Source organism: Arctopsyche grandis, chromosome 10, assembly GCF_051622035.1.
Source record: "Arctopsyche grandis isolate Sample6627 chromosome 10, ASM5162203v2, whole genome shotgun sequence".
Lineage (NCBI taxonomy): Eukaryota > Metazoa > Arthropoda > Insecta > Trichoptera > Hydropsychidae > Arctopsyche > Arctopsyche grandis.
The window spans coordinates 16,992,480-17,017,314 of NC_135364.1; the positions used below are offsets into that span (position 1 = coordinate 16,992,480).

At 34.2% G+C, this 24,835-nt stretch overlaps 5 protein-coding genes across 8 annotated transcripts; 2 read left to right on the forward strand and 3 right to left on the reverse strand.

Annotated features, from left to right (window-relative positions):
• Positions 1–2,135: 2,135 nt before the first annotated feature.
• eEF1beta (elongation factor 1-beta) lies at positions 2,136–4,685 on the forward strand. Its single transcript, XM_077439916.1, has 3 exons — positions 2,136–2,374; positions 3,675–3,921; positions 4,000–4,685. Exons 1-3 carry the CDS (start codon positions 2,295–2,297, stop codon positions 4,342–4,344), a joined length of 672 nt encoding a protein of 223 aa, XP_077296042.1. The 5' UTR covers positions 2,136–2,294; the 3' UTR covers positions 4,345–4,685.
• Positions 4,313–6,849, reverse strand: LOC143918169 (erlin-2-like). 2 transcript variants are annotated; one of them, XM_077439914.1, is made up of 7 exons: positions 6,683–6,849; positions 6,468–6,596; positions 6,319–6,399; positions 6,140–6,248; positions 5,917–6,068; positions 5,550–5,702; positions 4,313–5,477 (listed from the first exon to the last, which is right to left on the reverse strand). In XM_077439914.1, the coding sequence occupies exons 2-7, from the start codon at positions 6,573–6,575 to the stop codon at positions 5,124–5,126; spliced, it is 957 nt and encodes a 318-aa protein (XP_077296040.1). In that variant the 5' UTR covers positions 6,576–6,596; positions 6,683–6,849; the 3' UTR covers positions 4,313–5,123. The 2 variants fall into 2 exon arrangements, with proteins under 2 accessions (XP_077296040.1, XP_077296041.1); XM_077439915.1 differs by having other exon boundaries at positions 4,393–5,477; positions 6,468–6,610; positions 6,683–6,777.
• Positions 6,850–7,205: 356 nt separating this feature from the next.
• Positions 7,206–14,455, reverse strand: LOC143917567 (uncharacterized). 2 transcript variants are annotated; one of them, XM_077439106.1, is made up of 19 exons: positions 14,264–14,438; positions 13,503–13,564; positions 13,259–13,411; positions 13,061–13,172; positions 12,787–12,984; positions 12,614–12,717; positions 12,414–12,537; positions 11,351–11,436; positions 11,162–11,275; positions 10,916–11,087; positions 10,762–10,839; positions 10,595–10,686; positions 10,031–10,147; positions 9,667–9,831; positions 9,466–9,553; positions 9,175–9,373; positions 8,850–8,961; positions 8,572–8,780; positions 7,206–8,491 (listed from the first exon to the last, which is right to left on the reverse strand). In XM_077439106.1, exons 1-19 carry the CDS (start codon positions 14,292–14,294, stop codon positions 8,272–8,274), a joined length of 2,436 nt encoding a protein of 811 aa, XP_077295232.1. In that variant the 5' UTR covers positions 14,295–14,438; the 3' UTR covers positions 7,206–8,271. The 2 variants fall into 2 exon arrangements, with proteins under 2 accessions (XP_077295232.1, XP_077295233.1); XM_077439107.1 differs by having other exon boundaries at positions 7,212–8,491; positions 9,685–9,831; positions 14,264–14,455.
• Positions 14,456–16,388: 1,933 nt separating this feature from the next.
• CSN4 (COP9 signalosome subunit 4) lies at positions 16,389–20,785 on the forward strand. Its single transcript, XM_077439786.1, has 8 exons — positions 16,389–16,615; positions 16,971–17,050; positions 17,130–17,385; positions 17,460–17,645; positions 19,817–19,935; positions 20,004–20,158; positions 20,230–20,446; positions 20,519–20,785. Exons 1-8 carry the CDS (start codon positions 16,533–16,535, stop codon positions 20,650–20,652), a joined length of 1,230 nt encoding a protein of 409 aa, XP_077295912.1. The 5' UTR covers positions 16,389–16,532; the 3' UTR covers positions 20,653–20,785.
• On the reverse strand, positions 20,567–24,457 carry LOC143918089 (voltage-dependent anion-selective channel-like). 2 transcript variants are annotated; one of them, XM_077439787.1, is made up of 6 exons: positions 24,287–24,457; positions 22,762–22,923; positions 22,521–22,684; positions 22,212–22,439; positions 21,935–22,143; positions 20,567–21,707 (listed from the first exon to the last, which is right to left on the reverse strand). In XM_077439787.1, the coding sequence occupies exons 2-6, from the start codon at positions 22,915–22,917 to the stop codon at positions 21,616–21,618; spliced, it is 849 nt and encodes a 282-aa protein (XP_077295913.1). In that variant the 5' UTR covers positions 22,918–22,923; positions 24,287–24,457; the 3' UTR covers positions 20,567–21,615. The 2 variants fall into 2 exon arrangements, with proteins under 2 accessions (XP_077295913.1, XP_077295914.1); XM_077439788.1 differs by lacking the exon at positions 24,287–24,457 and adding an exon at positions 24,019–24,240 and having other exon boundaries at positions 20,848–21,707.
• Positions 24,458–24,835: the final 378 nt, after the last annotated feature.

The window sequence follows — 24,835 nt, forward strand, 5'->3', positions numbered from 1 at the left end:
TACATTAGTTATATATAAAAATGAATGTGTCTGTGTGTCTTGAATAGGCTGCTAAACCACTGAACCGATTACGATGAAACTTTCAGGATTTGTTGTGTGCATGTCCAGGAAGATTATTGTGCAAAAAAACGGGAATGAGTGTCATTGCAATGCAATAATTTCAAATGTGTTCGTTACCTGCATTTTTCCAACAAATGGGAACGGGAACGAGAACGGGAATGGGAATTGCATGCGTTATTATGGCATTGCAACGCATGCCGGGGTTCAGCTAGTTAGTTATAAAATTGTCTTACGTAAAAAAACGGATTGGGTTTGTAGTTACACCAAGATTCTGAATTTTTTCTTGGCAGATTTGACAATACTAGTTATTTAGACATTGGTCTGATTAGTAAATTTAGGGCAAAAAACCGAGTACTTGGTACACAATCTTAAATCAATTTTATTAACAAATCCTAGGTTTATTTTTACTTGATGATGTTGTAGCGAAGCGTAATAATTAGTTTTTGACTGTGAAGTGTACATCATGAAACTAGACAAGTATTTTTATTTTACTTGAATCTCAAAATTCTATATATGGAATCATATATACCTACATATATACATATAATCATAATTTACTTGACTCAAATGTCTGGTTTTTTTATTTGTAAAATTACTTTCATTGTGCTTTAAAAGAAAAAAAAAAGAGTAAAGGGGTTATTTTGCACATTGCGAACGCGCACAAGACAGTGGTTGCCACAAAAATTGCAAATACAGAATACTTGGCACTCAAGTTCTCGTTAATATAATAGTTCGTAAGGGTTGCTCTCAATGAATGGAATTTTCGGGTGCCAGATGTTCCGTGATCGAGATTTTAGTGACGTGTGCGAGATTGCTTTGTGCGAAACAATCACGGAACCAAAAAAAAAAGATTTTGACACTGAAAAATAATGACAGAATACAAAAAAATAAATTTAAACGGGTTTGCTTACAAATGATTGAAAACCACCCAGCTGCATACTCATTTCGATTGAATTTCATAATGTACGAAAGACGAGATATTCATGGGGTTGCGCAAATGATATTTCGATGTATGTATGTACATTGGTGATTGGAAATTCTTAAAATTGAGTTGGATCTTTCTGGCAAGTTTAAAATGGCAAAAGCCGAGACAAAAGTATGAAATGAGCATGCGCCCGCTTGGTTTGCAATCGTTTGTAGCGCAGGAAATTTAAACATGGTCAATTTATTCGGGTCTACCTCACGGGCCCGAAAGTGAAACGCCCGAAAACGCAAATATCGGAAGGCAAAGATCGAAAATCGAAAGATCTTAAGTCGAAAGATAAAAAAAAGGGTACATGGTAAACGGTACTATGTATATATAATATATATGAGTGGCATGCGGTGAAATTATCTCTCTTTTTGTCATACAGCCTTGTTTAATGTGCGCGCGCAGAATACGGGAGGAAAAGCCTGTTCCTCTTGTTCCTGTTGTATCCTGCTCGCGCAAATTAAGTGAGTATGTACCGTTTACCATGCACCCTTTTTTATCTTTCGACTTAAGATCTTTCGATTTTTGATCTTTGCGTTTTCGGGCGTTTCATTTTCGGGCCCGTGAGCAGAGAAATGTAATATTAATAGAAGTGGCTTTATGTGTTCTTTTGTTGTCAAGTGACATTCTGTCCACGGACAGATCTAAATAATTTTAGCATCAGTCGTATTTGACGTTTGGTGTTCGACGTACATATGTCCGATAAAAACTTCTCTGTTTGTTTATATTACTCGCAAGATGGGCAAGCATCGGCAAAAATTGCACAATACATTCAAAAACACACAATAAACAACATGGGATACATTTTTATAAATAAATTGATCCGATTTATAGAGACGTACCGCATAAAGTTGACAACAATTATTTATTCGTAAGGGCCCCTCTATTCTTATCACATCTCTCTGCCCGTGAGGGAGACCGAATTTATTCATATGTGATTGAAACCGCATTTAGATCGGCTATGATCGAATGAAATTTAATCGCAATTTGAATTGAAACAAATCAAAATCTGCAATTTGCATGAAATAAAATGCACAAATGGATGAGATAATAAAAATAAGGGAAATGTCTAGTAGTAGGATTGAAAATAAAAAAAATAAAATAGCATGCGGAAGACAAGCAATGTGCGTGTGTGGCAGTGGTGTGAGTGAACGTGTAGACGCACGTGGTCGTCCTTTCGTGTGTGGCCGCGGACCGGAAAACACCTGGAAGGAAAGAAGGAAACCGTTTCTTCTCTTCACTCGCCCACTCTTCATTCGTTCAAATGGCTTTCACATTCGAGAACAACCCGAAGGGTCTGGAGAAGCTGAACGGCTTCTTGGCTGACAAAAGTTTCCTTTCTGGGTAACCTACGATTGCGCATTCCCATTCCCCCCCACCCCCACCCCCACACACACTTCTTTTGCAACTGTCATACCCGTTTCATTTTTATTCTATTTTAACCAATAGCCGTATCGGATGATCTCTATTTCATAATTCATTCAAAAGTCGATTTTTCTTTGCCATATCGCGTCCAACGCATCGCCATTTCGTATTTTGCTTGTAATAATAGAATTTGATCACGTCTGTACATGCATTTTCTTCTCGGAGACAGTATGTATAATATATTAAAAAAAAAACAAACACGAGTATATAATACACGCTAGTTTGGAATGAAATTCGCTATTAAAAATTTTAATACACAACTACTTCAATAAAAATTTCACGACTACTCAGCTATCTTGCCAGTTCAATTCAATGTCGTCTATTTCTAGATGTAAACAATATTATATATAAAAAATTGTAAATTATATTAAAGTTTGTTAAATTGGCTAAAAAGTAAATAGATAAAATCTAGTCTTTGATTTTATGTTTTACGTATCATTCTTAGTGAGCAATCCCTGGGAAACTTAGCATTGGTGCTGGAGGCATTAAAAAGTTATTTAAGAGGGCTGTACACCCGAAACCTTAATTTTGTTGCCGTTCCTTTCTTCTATATATATATTGAGTGAATGCGACAATATATATCAATATATATATTGAGTGAATGCGACAATTGCGCTTCGACCAGATAAAACGTATTTTAAATCGACAAAATCGAGGTTTCGTATTCCCCTATTTTCTCCTCCGAAACTGGACCAATTTAAAAAAAAATTTCATCATCGGTATGAGAAAGATATTTTCTGTGCAACTATGCGCGTATTTTTTTTTTAAATCGACCGTTAAATAAGCACGCTGGACTCTTTTCGTGGGTGTAAAAAAGAGGCGATTTTATAGATGTTTGGCGGCACCTAGCTCCTATAAAAAAATAACTAATCAAAAAAATAAAACGATAAATGCATCCCAATGGTGGATATCCATAGCATATTAAAAAATAATTTCTCTAGTGTCATAATTGAGGAAGGGAGAAGTGTAATACGTTTGTATGGACAAAGCGCTAGTGTCCAGCCCTCTTAATAGGCAATAATAATACATATACTAAATTTTTCATTATTAGTTCATAAAAATCAGCTCCCAAAATTAGTTTTCTGTAAGTTGATACCCAGCCAAATCACTCTTAGATTCACAAATTTATCAAACCTCATCAAAACTCTTTGGAAAATATAATTGCAAAATGAATAATGCTTGGTATCAAGTATCATTAAACATTTTTTTGAATTTTCAGTTATCAACCATCGAAAGCAGACACTAGTGTCTATGATAACCTAGGAAATGCTCCAGCCAAGACATTCATCAACATCTTGAGGTGGTACAACAATATCGCTTCTTACTCCCAGGCAGAGCGATCAAGCTTCACCGGACAACCTTGGTCGGTGAAGGGAGAAGCTAAGAAACCTGCCGCAGCTCCCGCTAAGGCAGCAGCACCAGCCGATGACGACGATGTAGACCTATTCGCTTCGGACGAAGATGAGGTTCGTACTGATACGTTTATATTTTTCAAATAAATGTCATTCGTAAAAATAGTTAATGTAATTTATTTTTTTCAATAGAATGCTGATGCGGCGGCAGTTAGGGAACAGAGATTAAAGGAATACGCAGAAAAGAAATCTAAAAAACCCGCCCTCATTGCAAAATCCTCGATCGTCCTAGATGTCAAACCTTGGGACGATGAAACCGACATGAAAGAAATGGAAAAAGTTGTTAGGGCTATTACCATGGACGGTCTCATTTGGGGCGCGTCAAAACTAGTACCAGTTGGATACGGAATCCACAAATTACAAGTTATGTGTGTCGTAGAAGACGACAAAGTATCCATAGATCTTCTCACCGATATTATCCAAGAACACGAAGAATTAGTTCAATCTGTTGATATTGCTGCTTTTAATAAGATTTAAGTTTAATTTATGATTTTTGGTCCACCGTTTTTAAATTCATATACAATTTAATTCATAAATAAATCTTTTATTAAACTTTTTGCGCCATCTCTTTTACATCCCTTGTTCCATATATTATATATGTACATATATATATTTTGAAAACTTAATAAATAATCCATGGTAACCGAATTTTCCAAAACAATTCACAGCAAGCTTGTAAATGCGTCTTATACGCAAGTCCTCAACTTTCGTACAAATGAGGTTTTTACAGAAAAAGGAAATTCAACTGATCTACAAAATATTAATAAGATGCAAATTGTAGAGAAGAAGCTTGTAATGAAACATTATTGTGGCTAACAGTCAAAAAAATCGATGAAACTTTCATGCGACTTGGAAATAGCAGAATTATATAATCCCCAATAAAGAGTATAACTCAAGCGCATGGGGAATTTGATGAGTTTATGAAAATAAATACCTCCAAGCACTGTTTTTCTTTTTGTGCGCATTTTCAGGAACTAATTACATATGTACGAAGGTCCAGGACTCGTTATATATGTATGTACATAAATATATAGATTGATAGGATACATGCGAATTAAAAATAACAACATAATTAACAAAATATTCCTTTTAATGGTACATATCTCCTTTAGTCTTAAGATCATTCTCACTACGCATTTTCTGCCTGCTATATTTCGAGTCTATACAGGTATGTACATAATTATAATTCGAATTAAAGTCTTCATTAAAAAACATAGAAACAGGCAGAAAACCATACAGTGAGATCGGTTACAATCTTAAGGTAACTGTGATTTGTTTTTGTCTCCAGTCACACTCAAGAACATGTTGGGTATGCTATTTCCGTAATATATCTTAGTATTATTTGCCAGATATTCATACTTCTTCAATTCCAAGTATTCCTTTGATAAAAGCAAGGAGTTAGCTTCGGCTTGCTTCGTCACATGGTAGTATGTTGAATCTGCTTTAGACTTCTCCTTGGCTGTATGGATAGAGTCATTAATGGTTTCTGTCTTTTGTTGCGCTTCCTTTTCCATCATTTTTTGATCAAACTGTATTTTGGCAATTTGAGCTACTTTTTCAGCTTCTATTACCGCTTTTCTACGATCAGTTTCGGCTTCTTTTTCTACTACCTAAAATTTGGATAAAAATATATTCCAATTTGCAAAAAATACAATATAACTAATTTATAAATAAAATAAGACTTTTTGATGTTGAATGGCGATGAGCAATTTAGATTTTTCTGCTTCCATGAGTTCATAATTTCTTCGTATAGTTTCAGGTATGATTGGTTTTGTTACGCGTACGGCTTGTATATAAAGTCCTGGTGCCATTTCGACCAAATCTAACTGTAAAGCCTATAAAAAAAATCATTGATTTTATAATTAAAACCCTAGGACATAATTCAAAGGTTGGTTCTCTGCTGGAAACCCCGTGATGATTCTATCAATCATCAACATTGTATATAAACAACAAATGTAGTTAAATTCCATTTCTAGTATTTATAATACACATACTGTCGACAGTTGATAACATGGTATCAAAAAGTAAATAAGATAAATTTGCACTTGCCTTTTTGAGATTATCATCTATCTTATCGAACAGATCAATATAGACTTCGTGTAATGTGTGAGCGCTGCAAAATTGATTTAACTCGTGATGAACTTTATTAAATATTAAAGTTCTATCATAGTCAGCAGTATAATTGCGGACTATATCCAATACTGAAACAGAAAAGTCTTCATAAAAGATGCACGGCATTGACAGAATGCATCAAATGAAAAATTAAATGTACCACTAGCGGAATCTAATTTATTGACTACTTCGATCCTTTCGAAGTATATCATGACACCGCCGCTTGTACCGCACGGCACGTTAATTACTTCATCAGTCTGCAAAGTTACCTAAAACAATAAATACATAGCTGTACGAAGACGAAGGTGTACAATTCCTATAAGTATAATTTATACCCACTTGAATTGATTTGAACGATGTTAAGAATGGTATTTTCATGTGAAATCCAGGCTCGCTTATTATTGGAAGTAACGCACCACCCTACATAATAAAATATATTAAAACATGTGCTATGTAATTAAGTGCATATGTAAGAGATAAAAAATCACCCTAAAGTATACGCCCACGTGCCCTTCTTCTAGTTTGTGTAGGGAAAAATTCAATATAAGACCACTAGCTAAGACGAAGACCGCTAAAACGGCCGATTGATCCACCATAGTTAAATATTTGGTAGTGAGCTAAAATGGTTTAACTTACTCAATACAATTACGTCAAATCTGTTAATATTAATTAAAGTATGATTTAATAAATAAGCATTAACTACCTATGTATAAAAGAGTAATAGTAGTATTATACTTCAGAAGAGTGACCGGCTATTTGTATTTGACATCTATGGCCGTAAGAAACATTTTGACGGCCACACAAAGTGTGCAAAAAATATAAGTTTTGACTAAATTGAATAGATTGTGCAAATGTCACTCTATCAACACTAAGATGAAGCTGAAAAAATCGCTTGACATTTTTTTAAGTATAAAATTACTTAATAGTATCCAATTTACGCCTTCAACAAAGTTTAAACCTTCCTTTTGATTTTGGTCCAGTCGCTACACAAGACGGCCATTCGTGTAGGTGTTGTATGAAGTATATGCGCGTAATGGCGCATGCTACACAATCAATACGGATCGTGATTCTAGTATCGTGGATTTCAAAAAAGTCCAGATGTACTACAGACTATCACGATACTAACCTATCCTTGATCTTCATACGTGTGAGTGTTAATAATATTGATAGTGTAGCATGCCCCAATGGGGGGAAAAAATCACAGAATAAATATAGAACCAAATAAAGATTTGAAGAATTATATTGTAATTTCGTCTTTAAAATACATCTATTCAACTGTTGAAAATATGACAATAAACTTGCATATATACAAATATATAAAACTCACGCAAACAACATATACACACAACTGTTAATAAATTATAGATAAAATTAAGAGTTAAAAAAGCACCAAATCAATGTTTTGGAATCCATTTAGCTTTCTCAATTATCTTTCTTTTAAATTTGTACGATAACAAATACGTTCTTATATTACAAACACAATTGTATTCATTTGCCTACTCTACTTACGATAATAAAATATGATAAAATTCTCTTATTAATAACGTCATCTTAATATAGGTATAATTCGTTGATATATTTTATTTATAATCAAATGCCACCCGAACCTCACGATATTGCTTTTTTAAATGACTATGCCATATTATAATCTTATATACAAATCGAATTGGTTTTTGGTATTTTGTAATTAATATAAATAAATATAATATACTTATTATTTACATGCACAATAACATGCAAGTCATTTTTAAATAAACACATATAAACGTTTTAAAACAAATTCCAATGAACATGCAAACAGTATCATTACTTTTATATAAACAATTAAATATTAAGTCTAATGTAAAATTATATTACATTATTTAAGGCAGAAGATCAATTATAAAGGCGATTCAACGTAAAAGACCAGAAGTTTTTTTTAAATAAAACATATTTTATGAATAAACATCGAAAATCTTATTTAATAACCATTCAAAAAGTTTATTTTCTTTAAAAAGTTAATCTACAAATTCCTAATCACCTGGAAGACAACATATGCATGAACTATAAATGCCAATAATCCATTGATATTACAACATTTTATCGAAAACTTTGACCTTTTATTAACTGCCTGTAAACGAGCTTTTGGTAGTCTTATGAATGACATTTTGTTCCATAGATTAAATATGACAAATCAGAAACAAAAAAGATTTTCGATGTTCACAAATAAAAAGTTTTTTTATTTAAGAAAAACTTCAAGCTCGTTGCCCTTTATAAATATTAATTTCAACATTCGTAATAACTATAAATAAATTATGATGACGATCCTCGTGTATCATCAGGTATAGATGAAGGGGCCACTATAGGTGTAAGACTGATAAGATCTTGCAAACAACGAGCAAATTCTTCAAGGACGTGACGAGTAGCGCCAGCTGAATTTGGACCTTCTATAGATTCAGCATCGGCAGCTTGGGCCATTAAACATACACACACAGCATCTATCACATCATTGGTCATGTAGGTGCTAGGCCGTCTAATGAATTTTAAAAACAATATTAACAATTCTTATATAATTTCTATTTATATTTTGAAATATACAAATTAAAGAATTACTTAGACTGAGGCGTTCCTGAAGCAGTTCTTGAAAAATAGCTATTTCTTTCACTGTCAGAAACATTATCTTTGAGGTCATCTAAGTCATCAACTCCCAGTCGCTTCATTACAACTTCCGACTTTGCTCTTCTTAATGATTTTTTATCGTAACTATCTTCAATATTACGGCATCCAATGCATTTGCAATTAGCTGAACATGCAATTTTCCCCTAAAAAAAGATAATCGGCATTATGAATCTTACCAAAAATAGTAAGATAATTTAAATTAAAATACTTACTTCATAACATTCACAATAATTTTTCAAGCAACCTGAACGTTTACAATTGCAACCTTTATTGTGACGTCTGATAACTTCCAAGCCGTACTTTCTAGCCTTTCCAATTTTTGGTCTGTAATAAAGAATTTTTGAAGATTAAATTGTACTATGGAGGGGAGTAAGTCTAACGCTGGTCGGAGTGCTCCCATTTGTGAAAATTGAGTAATGAACAGTGAGTTCGAAGCTAAGGCTGAAGAGCGTCGCGAAAGGGAGCGAGAGAATGTCTCAAGACAGAAACCTGTAGAGCTATTTTTTAATTTATAAACATTTTTATAAAAATACTCACCTAAAAGCATTAGGATTCCGCTCTAAGCAAGTTCTTATAGCTTTTTGGCGATACTCTTCGTTTTCCAGATTATTGTAGCAATTATTACAATTGCACTGATTACAGAATTCTCCATTTGCAAAACAATCACAGTACAATTTTAAGCATTGAGATTTCGTACAATTACAAGGTTTTCTAGGGCGCATACCAAATTCTAAGGCTACAAATTAAAAAAAAAATGGTTACAAATGATTTTTATAATCAAAGGAAGACAATAAAACTAAAGAAAAAAGTAACGTTGTAAATATTTACCTGGCCATGGTGACATGTACGGTTCTAAATTCTTTAAATCCGATGACTGCCTCATCTCTGACGTGAAAGACAATGATTTAGAATTAATCTGCAAATTATACAAAAATATATACAAGTAAATACACAACCCCGTTTTGATTTGATAAGCACAACACAAATAATTCATAAAATTTATATAATATCAGCAAAAGCAATACACACATCTTCATCCATAATTACATTTTGATCCCCCATTCCTGGAATCATATGTGGTGGTACAAGGACGACATGCTTCATGTCGGAAGCCATCGATAGCCTTGGCGACTTAATTAACTGATGACTTCCATCTAGATAAGATCCTTCGCCAATATCATCACTTTCCACAACCTATGTAAATATATGATAATTTAAGCTTTAATGTTTCAGTAAAAAAATTGGCAAGAAATATAAAAGCGGGAAATACAAATTGTACTCAACTAACATTATGTACATATAAATACATATGTATATGACAAAATTTTTCATAAATATAAAAACTGAAATAATGTAATATGTATGTATAAAATATAGAAAAATTCACATATACCTCTTCTTCGATAATTTCTGTCTTTTGTACTTGCATTTCAATGTTACTTTTCTTCATTTCTAAGTTATCTTCTTTGGTCGGAGTTTTCTGTGTTGCGGGAATAGTCGTTATGGTGAACTAACGAAAACAAATTCATACATGATTAATACCTTTGTCCAGGTAAAAAATGCACATGTTATAGATACAAAATTTTTTCTGACTAGAAATCGTAAGATCATTTCTTTGATGTAGTCATAATTCATGTGGTAGATATATCATTTTCCAAATATTTTTATACATACTATTATATAATAATTGGACCAGATATGTGCGGTGCCAGAACAAGAAAAGTGCACATCACCTTCAATTAAGTAGTGACAAATTGTTCTTTTGCAGATCCATAAAATGACATTTAACAATTTATAAAACAGTCGAGTGTAAAGGAATTCTTCAAGGTAAAACTTTTAATCACAAGAGGTCCATTGAAAATTATAAGTTTTAAACCACTTACCCTTTGGTTATATGTACGTGAAATCTCGCAATTTGAGACATTTATTTTCTATTTACATTTATTATGATACGTACCGATGGAGTTGTTGGTGGACAAATCCTTTGAATCGAAGAAGTCATACTCATCGAAACAGGAATTGATTTATTTATCACAGGTTTAGATATAACTACAAAAATTCGAATAAAAGACATTTTAAGTAATCAAGCATTACAAATAAATCCCATATATTTTCACTAAATACCTTTTTTGATCGTAGATATATTAACAGTACCGGTGGCAGTGGTTTGAGCACTGGACTGAGGCATTTGTACAACATTACCTATAAACATCCGATTAAATTTTATTATCACCGCAAGCTTTGATTAATTTAGGAATAAAGTTGGCAATATTTTTACCATGAATATCAATCATCAGCGTTTTCCCAACGATTGGCGATTTCGTTGAGACGAGTTTAGAGCTAGTTTGTAAAACGCGGGAAGTGGGAGTCGGAGCTATACGAATAGGTGAAGTTCCCAATTTTTGCTGCTGTGTTGCAGATGAAGTAGGCACCAATCGCACGAGTTGCAACTAGAAAGATTGAATGACACAATTAGACATAATTCAATATGAAACAATGTTTTAAGTAAAAGTACAGTACTAACGCCTTTCCCCGGCATGTTCAATTGGTGGATTTGTTGAGAGGTTATCTTTTGACCAGGCGGAAAATTAGCTAGTATTGTGTTAGCTGATCCAGATAAACCTTCCATTTTTAGTACCTGAGATTTTTTTTATTTGATTAGATTTAGTCTGTAGAAGAAATAATTACTAGACACAAAATCTTCTTAGTTTACCTGGCCAGGTTTGCTATTACCCGATGATTTAATGACAAAGTTTTGTGGGAGAGAAGCTACAATTACTTTTCCAGTATTAACTGCACCTGAAACCGCAATTATATGTATGAATATATATTTCCATTAATAAATAAATATTGATAAAACTAATAAAATAATGACTATTACGATCTTCATAATTATATATAGAACTCATTATGGAAATGAAAATAACTAAGTAAGATGGAGTCGAAGAAAAATTGTATTGAAAATAAATGAAAATTAAAAACAAAAGAACCTATTTGTTAAAAACTGATTTTTGTGTTTTATTTTTATATGAATATAAAATGGCTGTAAATTTGAAATTATTGTTATTATTTTGTGTAATTTTGTTTCTTTGTTTCGTTTCAATTTTATACCAATCAATCACTATTGACCCAAATTTAATTCAAGTATAAATGAACACCATATTATTAATTACTATTATACACATACTAGTATTGTGCCCGATGAAATATCATCGCTTGGGTTATGGCATATTAAGGTATTTATTAAAAAAAAACTTAAAGAAATGTGTCTGTCCTGTGTTCGATCTGCATGCGGTCGTATTTTTGTCAAATACCTTTTAAATATATTTAATTGTTTAATATGAAAACAAAACGGTAAAAACCACCTACCTACCTACATATAAACAATATAAAACACCAATAGAAAAATTAATTAATTAATCAAATAAATTGTCAATAGATGGCGCTAAATGCTCAGAGACTTGTCTAGAGGAAACATTGGTGGCAATAAATATTATTGAAGTTTTTTCTTTTTTCTTTCATAAATTTTGTTGGCAGTGTTTTAGCTGTGACATACATATGTATGTTGAATCGAAACGACTATTATGTATATGTAGTACGGCGAGAGTTATCTCACACAAAAACGCAGAATAGCGAAATTATATATATGATATGTATAATTCTAAAAAATATTAATTAAATAATTATTTGTTTCGATAGAATTAAAAATAGAAATAATTGAACTCTCAAAGATCATAATAATAATTATTGTATCATGCCCAATGAGCCACACTAACCACCTTGCAGCGGAGCTGGTAATATTTTAGTGGGAGATTTAATAGTCGGAATGATATGTCGAATTGTTGTCGGTCTCATAGTTGGAGACAGATTGGGATTTTGCTTGACAGGAGATACAACCAACTAAAAATAGTATGTAAATTAGCAATAGATTCAAAGTCATAATAGATACATAACAAAACATAAAACAGATCAATACCGGATTAAGTTTACCACACGGAACTAGGCCCATTTCTTGCGCCTGTTGCAAACTTATATAACGAGGCACCTGTTTTTGCACCGTACCAGTCTTAGATTCACCATCTGAAAATTTACTTTGTAAATGAAACATCGAACAAAATAAATCATATTTATTTCCTGAAATATTCACACCTTGAACTACAGTTAGTTTGGTAAGGGGCGGTATATTTGTTGTCTGTCTTAATTGTAGAACTTGTCCGCCGGACGGGCTTTGAACTGCAACTAATTGACCTATACTAGCCTGATTGCCGGTTCCAGTTTTAATTAGTTTCAACTGATTACTACCACCAGGTAAAACCACCATTTGACGACTAGAAATATCTGTACCACCTAAAAATTTGTATCGAATATTGAAACTCGTAAATTTTACTACATATTTACATAATGTTTAAAGGATTTTACTTACTAATAGTCTTCGGTCGGATGTTAGATAATGTTATTTTTTTAACCAAACTGACGGGTCTCGGAGCTATGGCTACTTGTTTTGTTATTGAGTTTGGATTTGAAACTCGACATGTCTACAAAATATAAGAGAATTTGATTTGAGTTACTTTTTGAAATACATACATATATGTATGTACGAACTTTTCGACAAATCTCTTACTTGAATGGTTCGGTATACTGCCTGTTGAACTGGGTTCATAGATATCTGATTTCCTTCTAATAATTCCGTAGTGCATTCAGGTAAAATTGTTACCAAAGATTCATCAATCTCACCTGAAATGTCTCCTTGTTCGATTTTAATATTGTTAAAAATCTAAAACATAAAAAATTACAATTGTACTATTTCTGAATTACATATATTTTACTAGGCATATCTATAATTGTAAAACATCAATTAAGCATACATTGATGGCATCATTTGCTGTAAAATCAGGTACTGCTGAAGTGCTTTGAGGAGATTCATTTTCTGAAAATGACAACAATCGCAAATTTAAACCAAATATAACTGAACCTGTAAAATAATTTTTGGAAAATATAATTAAAATCATTAATTCATATATTGAAAGTTAACAATTATTAATTCAATATTACTAACTATTAAAAAAAAAAGTGGACTATTTTACATATGTTGAATTATTTCATTCGAATAAATAAATTTTATTTGGAAGACAATTATTAAACATCAAAATGAAAAAAAAAAAAACACAATAAAAAAATAACTTGAATGAATTTCTGTGACATATAAATGAACTATAATAAATGGATTATTCAAAAATGAATTTGTGTGTTCAAGCACCATGTGTTTTATTTATATAGCGCAATACATGTAATCTTAAAGAGAAAAACTATTTTATTCCAAGATTGGTAACATAATATGTAGTGTCGAAATGGCGAAAGGTTGACAACCACTGACATAAACAACGGTTGGCAATCAATGCTATAAACTATAAACGTCACATTGTTAACCAATAGTAAAAATAACAAACGGTAAATAAGCAAAATGGCGCGAAAATGAGTTGTTTGATGAGAAATAGTTGTCTGCATTGCGAGGGAAAGTGCATGACCCAGTGACAATTGGGGTGACGTTTAGTTATTTTGAAAGAGTATCGATAAGTGTGTGACGTGTGGCGACATGCGACGTGTGGGGTCCTCGGGGGCGTCTCACCCGAGGGCGAAGCTGCGCCGGAGGCCTCCATGGGGGCGAATGGGGCTCCAGAGGTGTCCAGGGGGCGCAGGCGTCGGCGACGATCACTGTCTCCGTCCCCCGATTTGAACGTTCAAACGCGGCCGACGGCGCTGCAATCGCACACCACAAACGCGCGCCACCGCCATTCTCCACCACCGCTACTTCACGCTCATCACTTTTTTCCCGACAACACACAACACCTTCATTTTGTTTGTGTCTTTTTTTAACTTGCACTGAACCTACTCTCCAATGATTATGTTATCATTTTGAGATAGCTTCTCTTTCACTTTTTTTTTCATATTTTTAGATGGAAATTGACTGCTAATCCTAATATACTTCATCATGCTTTTACAATTTGAATCAATAATATTCGTATTCGTATACTTTTCACACGTGTCTAAACAAATTTGAGGTACGATATTGCTTCATGTGCATACATCATTTAACGAGAAAGATTAGGACCATAGTGAAGAAGATTCTTTCGATTGGAAGTATCTGTGCCTTTAAAACTGCTTACAGGAGTATGCATCCGTCATTCATAGTCCGAGTATTCACTATTTCAGTCATAAATAAACTGCATATTACAAATTTAAATTCAAATAGTATGTACATATTCAATCAGAAAAGATAATCTTCGTTTCAGAAAAGATAATCTTCGTTTCAGAGAGGATAATCTTCGTTTCAGAAAAGATAATTTTCGTTTTAGAGAAGATAATCTTCGGTGCTAAGATCAGTAATACCAATATCCATCAATTTATCTACCAATCTATAAAGATAATGTATCTTATAATCAGAGATCGGCGGCCGAGGATACCGCCATAAAATAGCAATAGACCTCTCATTACCCTACAAAGCAAGAGAGCAAAAAAAAAGATTTACAAAAGTGAATAATTTTTGTGTATAAAAGTATCCTCGGGCGCTGATCTTTGCTTATAACAACACAATTGCCTGGATTTGTTGCCTTCACAACAGTATTCAAGAGAACCCTGATCCTTTCTCCAATAGTGAATCTACTTTTAGGGTTAAATTGATGAAACAATTTATAATAATAAGAAATAGTTTAACAATGTTTTGATTTTTGATTTCTTTTTTTCTGATGATTTTGTTTCTTTTATTTGTTGTGTAATTGTACATGTACAATACGTACGCATACATACACGTACAGTCTTTTTCAAAATTTAATGAGGTTTGTTAGTAGTATGCGTACGCGCTGCTACAGTACTAAGCGAACGCACACATGTACAGATACTGAGCGTACGTACGCTACAGATGCGTAGGACGACCGAGCGTGCGTACGCGCACGAATACATCCGAAAAACCACATCAAAGCTTGAACAATACTGTACATATGTACATACTATATGTATAATATATTGGAAGACAAGCAATCACGTTTAAATTTTTTTTTGTTTTATTGTTATTTATTATCTTTTTTGTCCTTCTGTCTGTATGGCTACGTTTACACTACCGATATCTACACCCGATATTCTCGAATTTTCCATATCCAGTTCCCATATTGCAACCTGTGGTTGCTATTTAGGAACTGGTTATGGAAAAATTCGCAAATATCGGGTGTAGATATCGGTAGTGTGGACGTAGCCTATGTCAATTAAATAAATAAAAAGTTACAGTGTAGGTAAATTTTAAATAATCTCTCTCTGGTCGAAATAACGAAAGTTCGTTAGTTTAATTTGTATACCTATAATCATAGTTCATTCTTTAATATAATATGTTTTTCTTTTAATGTCTAATCCAACTTCATATTGGTATAAACTGAAATAAATATAGTTTGAATGGTCATCTGAGTTGTATGTGCATATAGACACATATTGGTTATTGTTGAGTAAAAATTATTTATTTATGTAGAAGTTTACTTGGTGAAAAAGAGTAGAGATAGTAAGTACTTCCTATTAATATTTCCAGCTGGGAGGGCTGCTATTTATAAAGTCGCATCTTACCACTCCTCGCTACAGAATATTTTTTTTATTTATATTGTTATTTCTAGGCCGTCGGTTTCTTGAAAGCGAAATTGAATTAAAAAAGTCGTCAAAAACTTCTCCGTCTGCATTCTGTCGAATGAAATGTAAAGTTGCGTGACGTTTTTAGTATATTTGGAAACGGGCGGTGAGATGGAGACGATCGTCGATTGGCAGCACTGAATGTGAGTGAAGTAGAGAAGCAGCGGAGGGCGGTCGTCGTGTTTTGCGTGTTGCGCATTTTGCATCAGGTTTTCGCGAGTCTCGCAGAGATGCCGATCTCATGTGCGGGAATTCGCGCTCACCTCGCCGAACTGGGCGGCGCCTGTGCCTCCCACAAGGAACAAGCAGACAAGTCAGTACTTTCCGTCAGCCTCACTCTCCCCTCGCTTGTCACACACTTGTCAAATCATCTTTAGTTTACACAGTTACTGCTATTGCGATTCCACCGACGATCGCATTTCGCATTTCCGCACAAATCGATCAAATTCTATCTTCTTTTATTCCATACAATTGGCAGTATTATTGAATTGTTTAGAAACAGTCCAACCACAAAAAAAAAATCATACAACGTACATCCTCTTGAGAATAATAACCTAAAAATTCATTTGTATATAATCAAGTATAGAAAAATATTGCATCAAAACTAAATTCAACTTCCTTCTTTTATAAGAAAGATTCATACTTATATGTTTTATATGTTTTTTCAGATATCGAAATATACTCATAGATCTATTAGGAAATCCTTGTGAAGAACTGACCGAAACGCTCAAAATATTCATCGAAGCCAGTGAGTGTAAAGTTGCAATGTGAAAGGTCTCGTCAATTTTTTCTTGCTTTATGGTTGATATTTTAACGTTTCGTTTCAGTTGTAAATGAAAATGTGAGCCTCGTCATATCGAGACAACTCTTGACCGATGTCAGCACTCACCTCACCTTGCTTCCTGATGATGTGTCGCGAGAAGTCTCTCACTATACGCTAGACAAAGTTCAACCGCGCGTCATCTCCTTCGAAGAGCAGGTGGCTAGTATTAGACAGCATCTCGCCGATATATATGAGAGAAATCACAATTGGAAAGAAGCTGCCAACGTTTTAGTCGGCATTCCGCTCGAAACCGGTCAAAAGTAAACACTCGTACGATGCTTCGTTTATCCTTGGCAAATGAGCCCGAGTTGTAATTTTTTATTTTTATTTTCAGGCAATATTCTGTCGATTATAAATTGGAGACGTATCTGAGAATCGCTCGGCTCTATTTGGAAGACGACGATCCGATTCAGGCGGAGGCGTTTGTAAATCGTGCTTCCTTATTACAGTCAGAAACGAATGATGAACAGTTGCAAATATATTATAAAGTTTGTTACGCTCGCGTTTTAGATTACAGAAGGTATTTATTAAAAGGGTGGCTTTGAATTTATAAATGGAATTCAGAAAGCTCTCCTGTTCATGAAATTTTATTTTTGAATTCTAGTCAAATTGATTATCAAAAGTACTCATTTACTTATCATGTTTAATTCATATCACAATAGAACCTTGATTATTTAGATTATATAAAACAAATACAGTACACTCTCGATTATCCGGGCTAATGCTGGGGAGGAAGGGGCAAGGATAATTGAAAAATACGGATAATCTGAATCGTCAAATTTTGATTTGGTTTCGAATATATCATATTTACAACACAAATTTTTGATTCATATTTTTAATACTCATTATTTCTTAATAAAAACGCTCATAGTTAAGCAGATAAGTGGCCGTTAGTACTAGTGTTGTACCGTTTTATGACTAATGTAACCACTGGTATCTTCTCCACTTGTAGTGTCACTCTCATTTTCTTCGTCTTGAGAAATAAAAGTAACGATATCTGCATCATCCATGCGTTTAAAACCTGGATCACTTAAATCATGATTGACTCACTCCTCGATGTTGTCCTTATCCACGTTTTCAAAACATTTTAAATTTTCCAATAATCCACATATTTCAGATATATCATTTGCTTCATTATCTTCAGAATCTACTAAATCTGTTTCCATGTCAGGAAGAATCTTTCTCCATGATCGTGCAAGTGTTACTGGCTTTACTTTTGACCAATAGTGTGTTATTCCGTGTATAGCATCCAATATCGGATTTTTCTCATTGAAGCCAGCGTTTTTGTCGGCAAGCATTTCCAGTACAGGCTTGTTTCATCTGCATTATAGATTTGATCGGGTTGCAAATATTCTCGAAATTCGATGCAGAATTCATCAGCAATTGAAAATAATTAAACATACGTACATATGTTACGAAAAAATCTGCTCTGAATACACGCACTTGTTACTTCTTCGCTGATCAAAAGCGACAGAAAGAATTAACGCAATAGTAAAAGACATTTAAAAAGGGAACGAAAAACATTTTTGTGTGACATCATTTGTTTCAAATAATACACGTGTTTATGGTCGCAATCAATAGGTGCGTCTCATAATCATCAGCACGGGTAATCCGCGAACCGGATAATCGAGAGTAGTTTGATATAATATGTATACGAATTACTTGTTCACCTTGGAGCATAAATTATGAAAAATCACAAAATGAAGAAGTCCAAAATGGGTATATGTTAGTGTAATTGGGGTTCGAAATGGAAATTTTGACGAATGGGAGCCCTCGATAATTTTCTTCATCTGTAAATATGTATTCTTAATATCTTTGCGTGTGATGAGTCAGGGTTTCTCATCATTACTGATTTATTTAAATACGTTTGCTAAATTCTAGTTTTCTCATCAGAGAGATGCAAGATCGAACAATTTTTTTAATTTTTGGTCTCTTAGTAATTTTGTTCAAATAAGAAAGCTGAGGCTTGTTGCAAGTTCATAGAAATGACGATTGTCTGCCTCAAAACTGAAACTTTTTGCTCAAAGCCGACATATTTATACAAGGAATCATAAAACCCTCGAATTGAATAGAATTTGGAATCGATTGATTCAAGTAAAATTAATGCACCTATGTAGCTTGTTAAAAATACAACAATAGTTGAAATGGTTTTCGAGACTAGCTGTCAACAATTCAATATTGCAATATTGGCATGTTATTTTCAGCAATAATTATTGAATTTAAATTTTTTTTTCAAAACTTGCGAAAGGGTACGGAAATTTTGGATTTTTCATGAGTGGGAGCGGCACTCCCTTCCATTTTGAACCGTGAGTGTAATTTTAATTTCACTAATCAGGGCCTGTGGATATATGATTTCTGTAGAAAAATATAGCTATACCTGATGATATGAATTCTTTGAAACATCACTAACATATTGATGTATGTATGTGGTTCATACAAAAAGATCATCTCAGCATATATCTGTTGCGTTATTATATTAAAAGACGATATTTTATTATTTCTCATCTCCCTTTGACTGTGAAGCATCTTTTTTTTCCTATTCAATCCAGATATAAAGGTTTTAACTGCATATTATAAAGGTAGACAAATATCATGAATGGAAGAGCGTTTTGAAGTATCCCAGGAATTTCAATGCCTGTATTACAATCTAAATAATCACATACTAATCAAAAGCGTGCAATTCTTTTTAAGAAAATTCATAGAAGCTGCCCAAAGATATAATGAACTATCCTATCGACCTATTATTCACGAAGATGAGAGAATAACGTGTTTGCGTAACGCACTCATATGTACTGTGCTTGCCTCAGCAGGTAATTTATACATAACTTAAAGTTCAATAAAAATATGATTCGCCACATAACGAATACAATCGTTTCAGGTCAGCAAAGATCACGAATGCTCGCAACACTGTTCAAAGACGAGAGATGTCAACAACTGCCTGCATATTCAATCCTCGAAAAAATGTACCTAGATAGAATTATCAGAAGATCCGAATTACAAGAGTTTGAAGCCCTCATGCAGACGCATCAAAAAGTATGCACAAATAGAATTTAATCTACGACATATTCAACGGAATACGCTGTGAAAGATTATTACTTTTTTAGGCCAGCACTGTAGACGGATCTTCGATTTTGGACCGCGCCGTATTCGAACACAATCTACTATCAGCTAGCAAATTGTATAATAATATTACCTTCGAAGAATTAGGCGCTCTCTTGGAAATTCCACCGTCTAAAGCCGAACGGATAGCCAGCCAAATGATAACTGAAGGTAGAATGAACGGATATATAGATCAAATTGATTCCATTGTTCATTTCGAAAGTAAGTATCAGTGTTGATAATGTTTGTAAGATTAAAGTAGGGAAAGTAATTCAATCTAATGTAATTTTGTAGCGCGTGAAGTGTTGCCGCAGTGGGATCGTCAAATCCAAAGCCTGTGCTATCAAGTCAATAGTATAATCGAAAAAATTGCCGCTAAAGAACCTGATTGGATGGCCGGCGTCATGGAGGAACAAATGATACAATAGGTTTAGAAATATATGAAAGTGCTACAAGTTTACATTTAAGCTGAATATGTTTTCTCAACTTTTTATATATATCATTTTTTCGTCAATAGTAAAAAAAAAACAGCTTGTATACAAATATAAAATTCATTTCTGTAATTTTTTGTTTCACTGATCTTTACTTGGTGTGGGAAGTATGAATATGAAAACTAACGCAGTCATATGTAGTAGAGATAAATTTTATTTAAAAAGTAAATTAATAAAAATAAAATATTTTAAACCATAATCAAAAAACAAAACACCAAAATGAAGAAAAAACACGTAATTTGCAAATACAGCCTTAAAAGAACTTATAAGCTAGATCAGTTGAATCGACCGAGTGCAAACATCACACTCCGACGGTATCTCATTGGTCAATGTTGAAGTTGATATTCGACTCGGTCGGTTCACATCAAGTAGTCTTAGGGAAGAGAATGGCAAGGGATCTTTGGGATTATGGTTTAAAGCAGCGGAACTATAGAACGCGAAGTCGTCGGAGAAAGCAGGTCAAAATTTCAACCCACCTTCAAACGACTAGTGCAAACGCGTGCCAAGAACTAATTATAAAAATAATATCAAAATGAAATTAATGAACCGCTGGTTTAAAGCATCGGTGGCAAATCAATCATGTTTCATAAGCCTATGCGTAGTTTTTTTTCATACATTTATTTCGATTTGAGGACATTGTTACAGTAATAATATTCTATGAATCTCAACAATTCAAAACCTAATATATTTTTTAATTAGCTCAAGAGGTGCCTCCCCCTTTCCGGGTAACAAAGCAATATATATATGCATCAATAAGTCTAGCATACCGAAATCAAATATTATTTGTATTTATTACACCGGTAAGTCGACCTCCAACAGTTTCATATGTGCTAATTTAACAATGACATGACTTAAATGTATAACTAATACAGTATTTGAATTAAAACTGATGTCTCTCATTTAAGCTTCAATTTCGAATCCGACTCCAAGCTTGTGGCTGCCACCATTGAAGTTCTTGCCGTCGATTAAAGCTGACAATGTTAATGTAATACCTGAAACAATCAATGTTAATTTATAATACACGTATAAGTCATCCTGCGGCTAATTAGCGTAATGGGTCTCAAAATACTTTCGTTATCAAACAACTTTATCTCAACAATGTGGTGTATCTATATTTACATGTTTTATTGATGCAATCATAATCGTTCGGTAAACTTGTGTCCGATAGTATGTTGACAGATTACTTCTCATATCTAATGTATATTATATTTGAACTTACCGTCACGCAATTTCTGTTGGTAACCTAAACCGATTTGGCAAGCGTTATTGATCTTGGTGCGAACACTAGCGTCTTCATCCAAAGCGTACTTGCAGCCGACTCCGTAGAGAGTGTTGTTGGATCCGGCGTTCCATTTAAACGAAATACCGTAGTCCAACTTGGGCGATACCTTTTGGAATATTGAGGTGTCGAATACTTGACCGCCATCCCTATTAACAGACTCAAATTAATCAACTGAAAATATTCATAAATATAAACATAATAGTGAAATACTTACACACTAGCGTGAAGTACAAAGTCGCTTCCAGAGAATCCGATAGCCAGATTGTTCTTAGTGACGCTATATTTTTGGGTATCAAAGTGCAATTGGTAACCTGCTAGCCAATTTTGATATTTAAAGACAGCTGCGGCATTGATTAATGGCCTTGGCCTATCGATGTCCATATCGCAATTTAAAGAGCAAACATTGTTGATGAAAGCAGTCTTCAATTTGCTGCTTTTCGATCTGTAATAATAAAAAAATTAATAATAAATACATAAAAATATGTTTAATTTATATTCAGAATTGATCAGACTGTATGTATACCCGGTTTGGGGAGCGTACGAAGCATCAATGGTGAGCTTCAACCCCTTGATGAGTTGGTCCTGTACGGATACGTTGGAAGAGAACACATTGTCAGTGTTGATCTTTTCCGACAGGGTAAGTCCATATTCTTTGATTTTGTGTTTGGTTTCAGTGGTTCCGAAAACCTGTCGATTATAAAATTGAAACGTTAAATAACGATTATATATAAAATTTTAATTAGAAAATATAGTAACAAAATTACCTTTCCAGATTCTTGGTTGAAGTTAACTTCATTTCCAAATTCGACTCCGGATTCAGTCTTGGTCTTGATGTCCAACTTCAGGAAACCGAAATGGTATCCCTTTCCAAAGACGTCGCGGGACTGTTTTCCGAGATCACTGTACGACGGTGGGGCCATTTTTTACTATAAAACAAAAACGATTGTATAACTCTTTCACTTAAAATCAATACTAGTTGAATAATTTTATCGATATTTCTATTCTCGAATATAATTGTACTGTGTATCTGCATTGTGAAATTATTACATAATTTGCATCTATAAATATCGCCAAAACTAGTAAGTAATGAATAGATAGTAATATAATATTTAATTTATTTTAAAATTATCAAGAAAATCAATACAAGAACTTGACTTTGTACTTTCGCTTTAATATGTATTATATAATAGATTCATTTCTATGGAATATCTTTCATATGTGAATTGCACATGTAATTGAGAAAGATATGTGCAAATTGACAAGGCCAATAGTCGAAGTCTGAAGTGGTAACATTTACATACCATATAAGAAGCTTCTATATAATTTGAGATTTTATTTTTACCAAGGCAAATAAATTATAAAGTATATTTATGTACAGGTAAAATTTATATAAAATCATATAAAGTTCTTCGAAGTATATATAATTTTGATACTATAACATGATCAAATTATAGTGTCTATTTGCACCCGTTGCACTCACCTATATAATCGTGACCGAGTCGATAGCCATGCAATATATAGAATGCAACATTGAACTACTTTCTCAACCCCGATTAACATTGAGACTCTAATGCGATACAAACAAGAGAAGCCCTGCCAACTCTACAATGCCAAGTTGATGTTTAGACATCAACACGTGAATCATTGTAATACTAAATCATCGTAGACAAGTCTAACGATAAATCGGAATGCAATCGAAACGCATTAATAATTCGGGACATATATGAGGTTTTCAACCCAATTACATCATCAAAATACAAGCATCAATTTTAAAATATGTACATGTCGAACGAGAGAGCGATCGAGATTGAACAAATAAAAGAACGTTCGTTTTAAATGAAAAATGAAAAATCGGCAGGAAAAATTAATCATGGTCATGTTTAAGGGTGTTAGGAGGCGGGGAGTGCGAGAGCGAGACGGAACACGAGTCTTGGGACAGAGAGGGGGTGGAAGCGGAGGAGTGCGGAGGTGGTGCGACGTTACGTAACGGGCGGGGGTGGCGGGGTAGGGGCGAGGCATACAGCGATCGATTCGGAAACGGGAAAACTACAGGCTGGAAGGATCGACCGGTCCAGGCGAACGCCGGGTGTCGGGTGTCGACTGTCGACTGTCGACTGTCGAGTGTCGAATGTCGGGTCAGCAGACGCCGGTCACGTGGAACGGCGGCTTTTCCACGATCCGAAACTGAGAGCGGGCTGAGCGTCAGCTCACCTCACCTCTTCGGCTCTGACCTGTCAGAAAGTGGGGGGAGGGGGTGGAGTGGGGTGAAGAGCGGGGCGGGGGTCCTACCTGTGAGGGGAGGCGGAGTACGAGCGGGATGAATACGACGAGACGGGGTCGCGAACTGGCGCAGACTGGCCGCACTGGCGCCGAAACCCGCCGCCACGGCGCCACTATCTATGTCACGCGTTCGCTTGTACACTCGCTCTACACCGCACACTCAACACTCGACACTGCATTGCCAACTTGACGATCCTCTAATTGTATTATAGTCGATGACTAAGTTCAAGTTCTACAGCATGCGCCCTTGTCTTCTCGCTTGTTAGAAGTAAGCTAGAGTATAATGCGATTGTGTGGAATCCGCATGAAGCAAACTACTCTCTTATTATCGAAAAAGTGCAAAAAGCATTTCTTCGTTTTCTTTATAAGAAAGAATATGGGTACTACCCATATCTCTATCCTACTCCTTTCGTTTTGGGCATGCTTGGGTATAATTCCCTTGAACTTCGGAGAAACTTCTCGTTAATTATTTTCGTTCTCCAGCTACTGCGTGGTAATACGTCATGCCCGTTGTTGCTGGAACAGTTGGGACTTTATGTCCCTAATAATTATGTGCGT